This window comes from Aquarana catesbeiana, linkage group LG04 (assembly GCF_042186555.1).
Source record: "Aquarana catesbeiana isolate 2022-GZ linkage group LG04, ASM4218655v1, whole genome shotgun sequence".
NCBI lineage: Eukaryota > Metazoa > Chordata > Amphibia > Anura > Ranidae > Aquarana > Aquarana catesbeiana.
In genome coordinates, this window is record NC_133327.1 from 57226906 (window position 1) to 57240107 (window position 13202).

General features: G+C 43.8%; 1 protein-coding gene across 1 annotated transcript in view; it reads left to right on the forward strand.

Moving 5' to 3' along the window:
- MMUT (methylmalonyl-CoA mutase) overlaps positions 1–13202 on the forward strand; it is a 184920-nt gene that overhangs the window by 150074 nt on the left and 21644 nt on the right. The window contains exon 12 of the mRNA XM_073625234.1: positions 7242–7409. Coding sequence (XP_073481335.1) covers positions 7242–7409 — 168 coding nt within the window. The remainder of the gene's footprint in view (positions 1–7241; positions 7410–13202) is intronic.

The window sequence follows — 13202 nt, forward strand, 5'->3', positions numbered from 1 at the left end:
CCGGAGCTACCTTGTTGGACACACCTCACTACAGTATCTACCCCACCCCCCCCAGTTTTTCTTTACGCCAATTGAAGAGGCATCAGCGGCACTGAATCGCAGCACTTTGGAACTTTTCACAGAAGTCTGAAGTTCTAAGTTTTGAGTTCGGGTTTTTGGGTATTAAACTGGCCATAGTTCTGTTTTTCTTTTTTTCTCTGTTAGGGGTATTTCATGGTCAGTAGGGAGTTTACAGGTTACTGTTTTTGTTTTTTTGTTTTTGTGCGCTCTATATCCACTGACTGATGTGTGTGTGTGTGTGTGTATATATATATATATATATATATATATATATATATATATATATATACATGTGTTCTATCAATGCTCACCATGCCCAGTGTAAAATTTGTTCTCCTCTTTACATTCTCCCTTGGTCCCAAGGGGGCTGATCCCTCACACGTAGGTATCATTATGCTGCATTATAAATTGTTATTGCCTTCATGGAGTTAAAACTGATAACATGGAATGTACGAGGTCTTAATAATGTTAAAAGGGCATTAATGTTCAAATACCTGAATAATCACAGACCCCATATCTTGTTCCTGCAGGAGACCCATCTCCTGGGGAATAAGATCCTGGCACTACGTAGACCTTGGGTACGGCAAGCATTTCATGCAATGTACTCCAGTTATGCCAGGGGAGTGGCCATCTTATTAAACAAATCCCTTGCATATAAGGTCCTACATCTACAAACTGATCAGGAAGGCCGATTCATAATCCTCTTACTGGAGATCAGAGCAGTGGTCTATGCTTTAGTAAATGTATACATTCCTCCTCCTTTCAACCAACAGGTCCTCTTCAAATTATATGAACATTTAGCTACATTACAGTTCTCCAGACTTTACATAGCTGGAGACTTTAATTCTATTCTGGACCCATCTCTGGACTCGTCCAACCCAAATAGGGTGTTTTCACCGGACCTACTTCAATGGGCACAAGCACTTAATTACACTGAGATCTGGAGATGGAAGCACCAAACCACTAGGGCTTACTCCTTTCACTCCACCACTCATAAATCAGGCTCCAGGATCGACCTGGTCTTTGGCAACACCTGTGCCCTGGCGGCAGTGAGGGGGGTCTCGTACTTACCTGCGGGCCTCTCTGATCATGCGCCCTTAGAGGTCACCTTGGGGTTGTCTGACACCAGGAGTCGAGACTGTTGGCGTTTAGCACCAAAATGGTTACAGGACACGAGGGTGGAGGAGGAAGTCTCTCCTAAACTGCAACAATATTGGGAGATCAATGAGAACTCAACCTCAGCACAGGTAGTTTGGGACGCCTTTAAGGCCAACACCAGGGGTGAATACATTTCAGCTATCAAGACGGTTCGTTCTGAGATGTCCTGTCAGGTCCAGGCCCTTGAGGAGGGAGAGGCTAAGGCAGCAGAGGCTTTTTCTGGTTCCCCGACTCTGGATCACTTCAGCCAGCTAGCTGAAGCAAGAAGAGCATTGTCTCTACATCTTGCATCGGCCACACATCTGGATTTAAAATCACTGGCGGGGAAGATCTATGAGTCCGGAGACAAGAACAGCAAACTCCTAGCAAATTTAGTTGCAGACTCTAAAATGCAGACAGTGGTCTCAGAAATACGTGGTTCGGATGGTCAGGTGCTTTCTACTCCTGAGCAAATTTTGGATGAATTCAGATCCTTTTATGAAAAATTATATGAAGCAGTCCCTGGCTGGCCTGAGGACCGGCGTAGGGAGTTTTTACATTCCCTGCACCTACCCACTCTTTCACAGGAGGATCTTGAATTTTTAGACAAGGATTTTACCACCGAGGAGATAGAGGCAGCGATTTGTTCGTTCCCCAGTGGAAAAACACCGGGACCAGATGGCTTGCCGGGTGAATGGTACAGAATGTATGCCTCTTTAGTTGCACCAAAACTGTTGAAGGTCTTCTCTGAAAGTAAAAGGCAGATGTCCTTGCCCCTTTCTATGTACCAGGCACACATAGTCCTCATTCCTAAGCCCGGCAAAGACATATCCCTCTGTACTTCCTATAGGCCGATCTCCTTGCTAAACTATGACCTCAAGATCTTGACAAAAATACTAGCGACCAGACTGCGGACGATTCTACCATCCCTGATTAATATAGACCAGACTGGTTTCATGCCAGGGAAATCAACAGATATAAATTTACGTAGAGTGTTTACACATCTTCAGCTGCCTCCCACTGAGTCCTCCACGAGGGTATTGGTTGCGCTAGATATTGAAAAGACATTTGATTCGGTGGCATGGCCTTATATGTCTTCGGTTCTTGAGGTTATGGGTTTTGGAGAAGAATTCCGTAGGTGGATCGATATTTTGTATAAGAACCCAACAGCGCAGATAAAACTTAATGGTGCTCTGTCGGCACCTCTTTCGGGGAAGAGGTACGAGACAAGGTTGTCCGCTGTCACCGGCTTTGTTTGCCTTGGTGATGGAACCACTTGCTTCGGCCTTAAGACAGGCAGAGGGGGTTAGGGGCATACAGGTGGGATCCATACATGAGAAAGTGGCTTTATACGCAGATGATCTCATTCTTTTTTTTGAATGACCCTGCTCAATCCCTCCATGAAACGCTGACCATTCTTTCAAATTTCAATAGTTGCTCGGGACTCAAAGTGAACTGGGAAAAATCCCAAATCTTACCGATAGATATAGCCGCAAAGGACATAGCAGATCCCAACCTTCCCTTATTATGGACAGACAAAATTAAATATCTAGGCATCCACATTTCCACATCTACCTCTGATTATTATACCCTTAACTTTGAACCACTGATACAAATGATGAGGACAAGACTGAAGGCTTGGGCACATCTCCCCCTCTCTCTAATTGGGAGGATTAATTTATTCAAGATGAAACTACTGCCCGCTTTTCTCTATGTTCTCAGACACGCCCCTATCTGGATTCCAAAAAAAGTATTTTGCCTGATAAATACCATTCTATTATCTTTTCTCTGGGGAACCGGTCAGCCGAGATTTAGGCTGGCGGTGCTACAGAGACCTTGGGGGGAGGGAGGCCTGGCTTGCCCTGACCTCCATTCTTATTTCGTGGTGGCTCTATTATCACATGCCCACAACTGGCTGGTCTCTGATGAGTCCAATGCAGCAGTGGTTCTAGAAGCAGCACATCTGGGGTCATACGAGGCGCTACGGAACTTACTTTACCGGGGTCCTAGGGCTCCCTTCCCTCTTACAACGGCAATGAAAGCGGTTATACGAGCGTGGTCGGTGGCAAATTCCATGCGCCCCATACCTTCTGGACACACATCCCTGCACAGCCCTCTTTGGTTTAACCCGCAATTGTCAGAATTTGGCTCCATTCCTGACCCTAGTATATGGGCATGCAAGGGCATCAAATATATAAATCAGATCTGTTTGGATGGCCGAATGCAGACTTTTGACGGGTTGAAACAACAATATGATTTACCCAACTCTCACTTGTTTAGATTCCTGCAGCTTAGACATGCCTTCAACACCCAGTTTGAGCATGCCCAAGTGGCCTTTTACACCTCAAATCTGGAAACTCTGCTCAGGGACGAAACTCTAACTAAGCCCTTATCCACCATATATAAAGCGTTACTCCCTAATGTACACACGGGATTAGAAAACCTTAAGGCAAAGTGGGCGATCGATTTCCCTACACTAGACACAGAAGATTGGGAGGAACTGTGGGAGTGTCCCTTTTCACAGCTAGTATCAGCTAGAGACAAGTTAGTGCAATTTAAAATAGTACATAGGGTATATTACACACCCGTGCGTCTACACAAAATATATCCATCTATTCCTCCCTCCTGCTGGAGATGCAACTCATCCTCAGCAGATTTCATACACATATTTTGGAGCTGTCCTCAGATCGAAATTTTTTGGGTTGAGGTAACCAATTTTATTTTGACTGTCACCACTGTTCCTGTACCACCGTCTGTAGAGGTATGTCTGCTGGGACTTGTGGAACCCCTGGCCCCAAGCCGGACTATTAGAACCCTGCTAGGATTACTACTTTATTATGACCGTAAGTCGATAGTACTCAGATGGAAGGCCTCATCCGCACCCTCATTACATTTTTGGAAGAGGTTAGTGAATGCGGCTCTACCACTATACAAGGCTACCTACCTGTCACGTGGATGTGCCAAAAAATTCCACAAAATATGGGATATTTGGACGGATTCCCTGTCCACTAATGCAGACTCGATGGGACGATTAGTAACGTTCTACTAAGTACCATGAATGACCCAAGTGGCATCTCCGATCTCATAACACCCCTGAGATGCTCGGTCAATAGTCAGGGGGAGGGGGGGGATGCAATTATGTATCTATAATGTACATTTTATTTCACAAGAATCTAAAGTAAGCTTTGTAGGATATATGTGGAATTGGAGAATTGCTTTGAATTTTCTACACAGGTGGTCGAGCGTACAGTGGTTTAGGTAGTTTATGTGTGTTTTTTCTCTCCTTTTTTTTTTTTCTCATTTATATCTAGTTTTGTAGTTGTAGTGAACGAGCCTGGATATGCCCAATAGGCTCTGTATTGTTTTGTTCTCACCTAAAAATTATAATAAAGATAACTTTAAAAAAAAAAAAAAAAAAAGTTACAAAGTGCTTACAAAAGTTTAAAGAAACGCTAGACTTGTGATGAAGAGAAAACATCAATAATACATATGCATTTTTGCAAGTGTTAGTCAATCATTTGTAAATGTGCAAATGAACCATGCACTTAAAAATTTGCTTACAGTTTATTAAGCACTCAGCTGGCAATTTAGAGCACGATAGAGCACTGAGGGAATTGACTTGTGATTTTGTCCTGTCATCGTTTTTTAGTCTGTGGAAGTAAATGGTCTTAATATCTCAGAAAACAGCTGCTGAAAGTTATGGGCTTCAAATCTGGTCAATATTTTTTCAATATGAGCCCACAGGTAGGTAAAAACATAAAAACCAGCCCAGGTTGCAATACTTGCCTTATAGCTTATACGGTTCTCCTCCACAGTACTTCTTTTCCACCTCAAGATGCCCACAGTCTTCTGGGTTGAATGACAGCCAGCATCATTCAACCCCAAAGAATAAGTACATACTGGTGGTGGTGGTGGGGGGGGGGTTGCTTACCAAAACTGGAGCAGACAGAATCTGCGTAAAGTAATGAATCAGCTTCCAGCTTCAGCTTGTTCAGTTAAGCTTTAAACATGAAAGCTAGAAGCTGATTAGTTGCCATGTACTGCGGCTTCAGATTGTGTCTGCCCTAGTCTTGGTAAATTCCCCTGTCTGAATGAACAGGCATCATGGCCCCACCCCCAAGGGAGCTTCACTAAAGCATTCTTAATTCATATTGTATTATAGCCATAATTATGTCAGCACAGATCTCTACATCGGCAGAGGGCTGGGGAAGAGGAAAAAGACCCTGTGTATTATGCAAGCATCCTTAAAGGCTTATGAAAAAGTAGGTATAAAAAATATATTGTGGGGGCTAATCCCAGAGTTGGTAGTGTAGCAGCTGTGCAGTAATTCAGTGTGAAATTGCGGAAGATTTCTGTAATAAAGACTGCTCACTGCTGCTCGCTCTCCTTGTGCAGGGTGTCTGGTCTTGTCTCCATCCTCCTGTAGTTTTCTGCAGACAGCCTGTTGTGGGTGGGCGCCTGACTAGTTCATTTGCCTTGGCTGAGATGATGTTGTCAATCTCCTGCAAGAAGAAGGAAGCATTTCCCCAATCTCACTCCCCCCCCCCCCCCTCCCATAATCAGACTGGCACATTGTAACTTTGTAGTAAGTCACAAGATGAGAGGCTGCATCGGGGGGGTGATCGTGTTAGATATTTTTTTAACACAGCCACGTGATTTTGTCATCTCTGAGCCCTCTTCTCAATCCAAGAAATAGATGATGACCCAGGATAATGTTTGAACAAACAGAGTGCCTTCCTTCTGGAGAGGGAAGTAGATGAAGGCACTGCCAGGGAGAGTACTCTGATCTCTGTGAGGGGTAATACTTGTATACTCTAATACAGGGGGTCCCCAAATTTTCTAAGCAAAGGGCCAGTTTATTGTACTTCAGACTTTAGGGGTCCGGACTATGGCCAGTGGACGTAGAAAATCCCTGTGTCAGTGGGAGTAAACAATTCCTCAGGTTTGGTGGTCAGTAAAAGTAAAAAAAATGACAAAGCACGTGTGGTTAGGAGGAGGAGGGATAATGCTCAATCATTGGTACTGGTGCAAGGAACAGCGAACAATCATTCGTGTCAGTGGAAACAATAGTGCCCTATCATTGGTGTCAGAGGGACGAATAATGCTCCACTACTAGTGTCCGTAAAAGGAATAGTGCCTCAACCCTGTTAATAATGGGAAGACTAATGCCCCATATCAATGGGAGGAATAGTGACCAAAGGATTGGATAAAGGCAAGCAAAGGGACACATCCGGCCCATGGGCCACAGTTTGGAGACCACTGCTCTAATATATTACTTGGCACTAAATCCAATTATAGGTCCACTGTATTGTGCCCATACATATTAGCTGTCAGCCTCCTGGAATGGCCATTTCTGGCTGGGTCAGCCAACATTCTCATGTCTGTGGGTATGCTTATTGATGGGAATAGTATTCAGATTGCTATGATTTTCTTTGCTGTTTTATTATTTATTTTCTGTTAATGAGACCTAAATACAATAGTTGTCTGATAAAGATTGTGTTTAGGAATGTGAAAGACTTTCCAACATATGATGAAAAAATGCAGAAACAGCAGTTAAGGGGTAACTCTAATTTAGTTCTTCTGGGTGATCAATGTAAATTGCAAGGATTTTAACAAACTTTGTCCTATCTGTTTTTTTTTTTTTGTTTGTTTTTCTTTTTTCTTAACATTAAATTGGACTGTGGCTTTTATATCAATTGTTTTATGCTACAATTTTTTTTGTATTTGCTATTTTTTTTTCTTCATGAAAGTAGAGTTAGTTACCCTTTAGCTTAATTGAAAACTATGTCAGTACAAACCAGTAGATCCAGATTTCTAGGCAGCTGAACTTCTATGAAAATATTGATTTTTCCTGCTAATCTCACGCTTGGCCTTGGCTTTCCTTGCTCCCATTCCTCAATATTGGTCAATGAGGAGGCCTGTTTTATTAAAAGACCAGTAGGAAGTCTTTGGAGAAGGGAGGGGATAGGGCTTGATTTTTATATCTATCATACATTAAAAAGAGGTTATAAAATATAATTTTCTTATTTCTGCTTCTGTGTTAGACTCCACGTGAGGTGGCCCAGCAGGCCGTGGATGCAGATGTGCACTGTGTAGGTGTGAGTACGCTGGCCGCAGGTCATAAAACGCTCGTTCCTGAACTCATCAAAGAGCTGAGTGCCCTAGGACGGCCGGATATTCTGGTTATGTGCGGAGGAGTCATCCCACCACAGGTAATTTTCCTGCATGATGATTTCTAGTCAATACAGCTAACTCCTGCTGATCAATAAATCAGAGTAAAAGGGATTTATTTGTTTGTGAATTTGAATAAATTAGTATCTCAAAAAGCAATACTAGACCAATTCTAGTCCACAGCGTGCCAATGTTTCAAAAACTGCTCTCTATAGATTGGGAAATGTCGATTAACCTACCAAAATGTTTTCTTTTTTAGTTTTGAATAGAGCCCCTGTTTGGTTTTTCTGTCTATGTTGAGATTGATGTAGGTTCTAACACCTACCTTCCTGGGCAGCACAATGGCTTAGGGCTCGTGTACAATGGGCAGTTGAAAACCTTTTCTTAACAGCTGATAACCGACGGTGAAAAACGTCCATTTTACAGCTTTTGCATTCTGAGTTTATGCGAGTTTAGCAGCAGTTATGAGCATTTGAGATTAGAAGTGTTTTTTAAAGATAACCTCAGGAGACCCCCCCAAATGCCCACAATGCACGAAAAACAAGAAAATTATTACCTATTTCAGCCATTTTGTGACAGAAGAGAGAGCAGCAGCAGAGAGAGCCATGTGGTTGTAGATTGCTGTCTTTTTCTTATCGTACATCACGGGAAACAGAGCCATAGTAGTTACTATGTGAGTTATAGGCCACCTTCAGGTGATGGACACTGGCACACCCTAAGACAGGAAGTCCACTCCCTATATAACCCCTCCCACTACTGGGAGTACCTCAGTTTTTTCACCAGTGTCTAAGGTGTTGGTCATGAGTAAAGTTGTGCTGTGCTGAGCTCCACTGGAGTAATCCTTGCTGGGGCCAGCTATGCAGCCGGATCTATTCAAAGTGTCTTTTCAGGCCGAATTGAATGGTACCCGGGCCTCGTGGCAGAAGAAACGAGGTTTTGCCTGTAACGCTTCTCTTTTTAAGAGAGCGGGACCCCGGGATCCAGAGCTTTGATTTTTTTCAGCCATAAAGTTTTCACCGGCGGTGTGTTTTACGGGTCCAGGAGTGTGGGTTCCCTGAGGGTCCCCGGTTCCTGAAGGTTTTGTAACGGAGCCCACTGTGAATAATTGGTTAATCGTTGAGAGACCAGTTTAAACAGGTGTTCAAGGTTATCCTGTTCAGCAAGCCCAGGAGCTACTAGCAGCTTTATGTTTGCAATAGTTGCTATGAGAGATTCTATTCTTCAGGCCTTGCGCCCTTCGCTAAGCACCATGCAAGAAGCTCCTGGCTAGTCTTCTTTTTTGCGGTGAAATGGCTATTTGGGGATGATTTGGGTAATACATCCAAAGAAATTCTAGTGGAAAGTACCCCTTTTGCCATTTAAGAAAAGGAGTATTTTTATTTTAACAAGCTCCTTCTCCTGTGCCAGGGGCATCAGCCTCCAGGCAGTCACGACGGCCTCCGCCGTCAAGTTCAAAAGGTAATACTCGGGGTCAACCACAGGGACAAAAGAGGTCCTGGAGGAGGAAACCTACCAAATACTAAAGCCTCCTTATGAGGAGGCGCCCCCGCTCACTCGAGTAGGGGGAATACTTCTGCAGTTCTCAAGGATCTGGCAGGAAGAGTGTCAAGACAGATGGGGGACTTCCTTATCTCCTCGTTTTCTCAGATCAAACGTCCCTAAGGATCCAGAGAAAAAGAAGCCTTTCTTTTAAGCAAACCCTTTTTCACGGTGCCAAAACCGAATGGACATACTGGATCTCAAAAGTCTAATTCAATTCCTGAATATAATCGCTCTTTTTTCGCGTGGAGTCAATCCAATCAGTTGTCTCCATCCTACAAGGAGGAGAACTTCTGGCGTCAATCGACATCAAAGATCCATACCCCCGTGTGCCTATTTCTTCACTCATCAGTAATATCTACTTTTCAAGGTAGAAAATCTTAATTTTCAGTGTGTAGCTCTGCTTTTCGGTCTAGCTACTGCACCTTGAGTGTTTACAAAGGTTCTGGCCCCTCCTCTAGCCAGATTAAGGGCCCAAGGTATAACGATTATAGTTTATCTAGACCAGGGGTCTCAAACTGGCGGCCCTCCAGCTGTTGTGAAACTACAAGTCCCATGAGGCATTGCAAGGCTGACAGTTACAAGTATGACTTCCAAAGGCAGAGGCATGATGGGACTTGTAGTTTCACAACAGCTGGAGGGCCGCCAGTTTGAGACCCCTGATCTAGACGATCTGTTCTTGATAGACCAGTCGGTAGTCCGCTTAGACCAAAGTATGGTCGACACGTTCAACTACCTGGAATACCTAGGTTGGATTCTCAACCTAGAAAAATCTTCCTTAAAACCATGAAGAAGGCTAAAATACTTGGGTCTGATCATAGATACACCCAGAAAAGGGTATTCTTGCCCCAGGCAAAGATCAGCGCCATAAAGGAACTGATTCAGATGGTCGAAGCAAGATGAATTCTTCTATTCAGCTTTGCATGAGGTTGTTGGGAAAGATGGTGACTTCATTTGAGGCCGTTCCTTATGCTCAGTTTCATTCGAGACTGCTGCAAAACGGTATGCTATTGGCTTGGAACAAAAGGGTCCAACTCTAGATTTCCCAATGTGTGACTCCAAAAGTGTGCGGGAGCCTTAGTTTATGGTTAATAACCAAAAATCTGCAAAGGGGAAAATCCTTCCTTCAGTTACCTGGGAAGTGGTAACAACATATGCCAACCTTTTTTGGGTTGGGGAGCAGTCCTGGAAGAGGCAACTGTCCAAGAGAAGTGTCCCAGATCAGAAATGACCTTGCCCCATTAACATTCTAGAAATTCAGGCAGAACACTTGGTCCTGAGGGCCTGAACGTTCAGTTTACAGAATTGTCCTGCCAGGATTCAATCCAACATTGCCATAGCAATGGCCTATATTAATCACCAAGGGGGCACAAGAAGTTGTGCGGCCCAGAGAGAGGTGAATCATATCCTATCTTGGGCAGAAAACAGTATACTTTGCCTATTGGCAGTCTTTATTCTAGGAATAGAAAATTGGCAGGCGGGCTACTTGAGTCACCGGCAGTTGTTCCCGGGAGAATGGTTCCTTCACCCCGATATCTTCCTGTCAATATGTCAAAGAGGGGGGATCCCAGACATAGATCTGCTGTGTCCAGGTTCAACAAAGAAATCGATAACTTTGTGTCAAGAACAAAGGATCCGCTAGCATGCGGAACAGATGCCTTGCTATTCCCGTGGAATCGGTTCTCACTGATTTATGCATTCCCTCCTATTTTGCCTGCGTCCACGACTTCTTCGCAGGATCAAGCAGGAAGGGAAGTCGGGGATTCTTGTGGCCCAGGAGATCTTGGTATGCAGAGATCGTAAAGATGGGGGTGGGGGACCCATGGATCCTACTGCCACGGCCAGACATTCTCTTGCAAGGTCCGGAGTTCAATCCTACTTTACAAACGCTAAATTTAACAGTTTGGCTATTGAGACCCACATTCTGAAGAAACGTGGGCTGTCAGGTCTACACTGGTTAATGCAAGGAACCCAGCTTCCATAGTCATATATTATAGAGTCTGGAAGGCATATGTCTCCTGGTGTGAATCCAGGGGTTGGCACCCCAGGAAGTAAATCATAGGTAGAATCCTTGACTTTCTACAGATGGGATTAGAAATAAAGCTGGTCTTGAGTACTATCAAGGGCCAGGTTTCGGCCTTATTGGTATTATTTCTGCGACCACTTGCTTCACACTCTTTGGTTTGTAGCTTTATTCAGGGGGTAACACTGCTTAATCCCCCGGTTAGGTTACCCCTGAACCCTTGGGACTTGCATTTAGTCCTGTCGGCATTACAGAAACAGCCTTATGAGCCGATACGACATATTCCCTTGATCCTTTTGACTAGGAAACTAGTTTTTCTGGTAGCCATATCTTCTGCAAGAAGGGTATCAGAATTGGCTGCTCTTTCTTGTAAAGAGCCATATTTAATTATTCACAAGGATAAGGTTGTATTGCGTCCTCATCCTAATTTTCTACCGAAGGTAGTGGTTTTCATTTAAACCAGGATATTGTTCTACATTCATTTTTTCCCAGAACCCCGTTCTGCAGGAAGAAAAGTCACTACATTCTCTTGAAGTGGTGAGAGCAGTCAAAATCTATTTAAGGATGACTGCTCAGATTCGAAAAACGGATGTTTTTGTTTGTGTTGCCTGAAGGTCCTAAAAGAGGACAGGCAGCATCGAAATCTACTATTTCTAAATGGATTCGACAAGTGATTGTTCAAGCTTATGGTTTAAAGAGGAAAGTTCCACCTTTTCATATTAAAGTGCACTCCACCAGAGCTGTTAGTACTTCCTGGGCAGTGCATCACCAAACCTCCATGGCTCAAATCTGCAAGGCCACAACTTGGTCTTCAGTCCATACATTTACCAGATTCTATCAGGTGGAGGTGAGAAGGCATGAGGATATCGATTTTGGGCGCAGTGTGCTTGCAGGCAGCAGCCCCCCAGACGACGTCTATGAAGACAAAACGCGTCGGGTAGGACCCCACTGTCGCCACTTTTTCTCTCAGCGCTGTTTTATTTAGATTTACATGTGAGTGTATATCTCTTTATTTTAATAAATCACATTTTTTACGGATTCACACTATGTGGCCATTCCTTCCTTTTCCCATTTGTCCATAGCATCGTTTGGCTTTTTAACTTCATTCCGAGGGATACGATAACGCCTGGCTTGTTTCATCTATATCGCCCCCCCGGGTTCCGGCACCCACCGTCCAGAGGGATATAGCATCAAGCGGGTCATTCCACAAGCATCGTCTCCCGGTTGTCCCAAGTCACTCGCCACCTAAGCCTTATCCGACCCAACTCGGCGTATGCCCTTTGGGTCCATCCCATCCAGTAAGCCTCTTCATCTCTAGGTGGTGGTGTGTTTATTTTCATCTCAGATGCCGTACATATCTCCTTGAAGTGTTCAGTTCTCTGAAGACTCCATATTTATATATATACGAATGACTTTTTTATGGTTTACATTCGAAGTATTAATTTAATACGTTTTTTTTCCGCATTGGACATTTAGTTCATTAGCGCTACACTTATGTTTTTCCCCCAGCAGTATAAGTCCTCTGGTCTCATGTTGCCCTACTTTTGTTGTGTCTCCCTCCCTTCAGTTGGCATTGCTATGGGACATCCCACATAGTAACTACTATGACTCTGTGTCCTGTGATGTACGAAGAAATTAGGATTTTTATAACAGCTTACCTGTAAAAATCCTTTTCTTTGAAGTACATCATGGGACATAGAGGTCCCTCCCTTCTTTCTGGTATACACGTGTATTCAGGGCTTTTTTTCTCAAACAATAGGTGCTAGAACTCAACCACGACCCCCCCCAAAACCCCATCAAATAGTGGGTGTGGTCATATTTCAGAAACAGTAAAAGGGTCTTAAAGGGGCATTAAATATCAGGATTGCATTACATACAGAGTGCAGAGTTCATGAGGGTTACAAACAGAGTTCATAGCTGTTACTTATAAACACAGAAACCAAACTTCTGTGTTTACAAGTGATTGTGGTGAGCAGGCACCAAAGGGTCTGAGCCAGAGGTGGTGGAACTGAGTTCCACCAAGTTCCCCCTGAAAAAAAGCCCTGCGTGTATTGCTTTGCTACAAAAACTGAGGTACTCCCAGTAGTGGGAGGGGTTATATAGGGAGTGGATTTCCTGTCTTAGGGTGTGCCAGTGTCCACCACCTGAAGGTGGCCTATAACCCACATAGTAACTACTATGGCTCTGTGTCCCGTGATGTACTTCAAAGAAAAGGATTTTACAGGTAAGCTGTTATAAAAATCATATTTTTATTTTTATTTTAACTATGGAT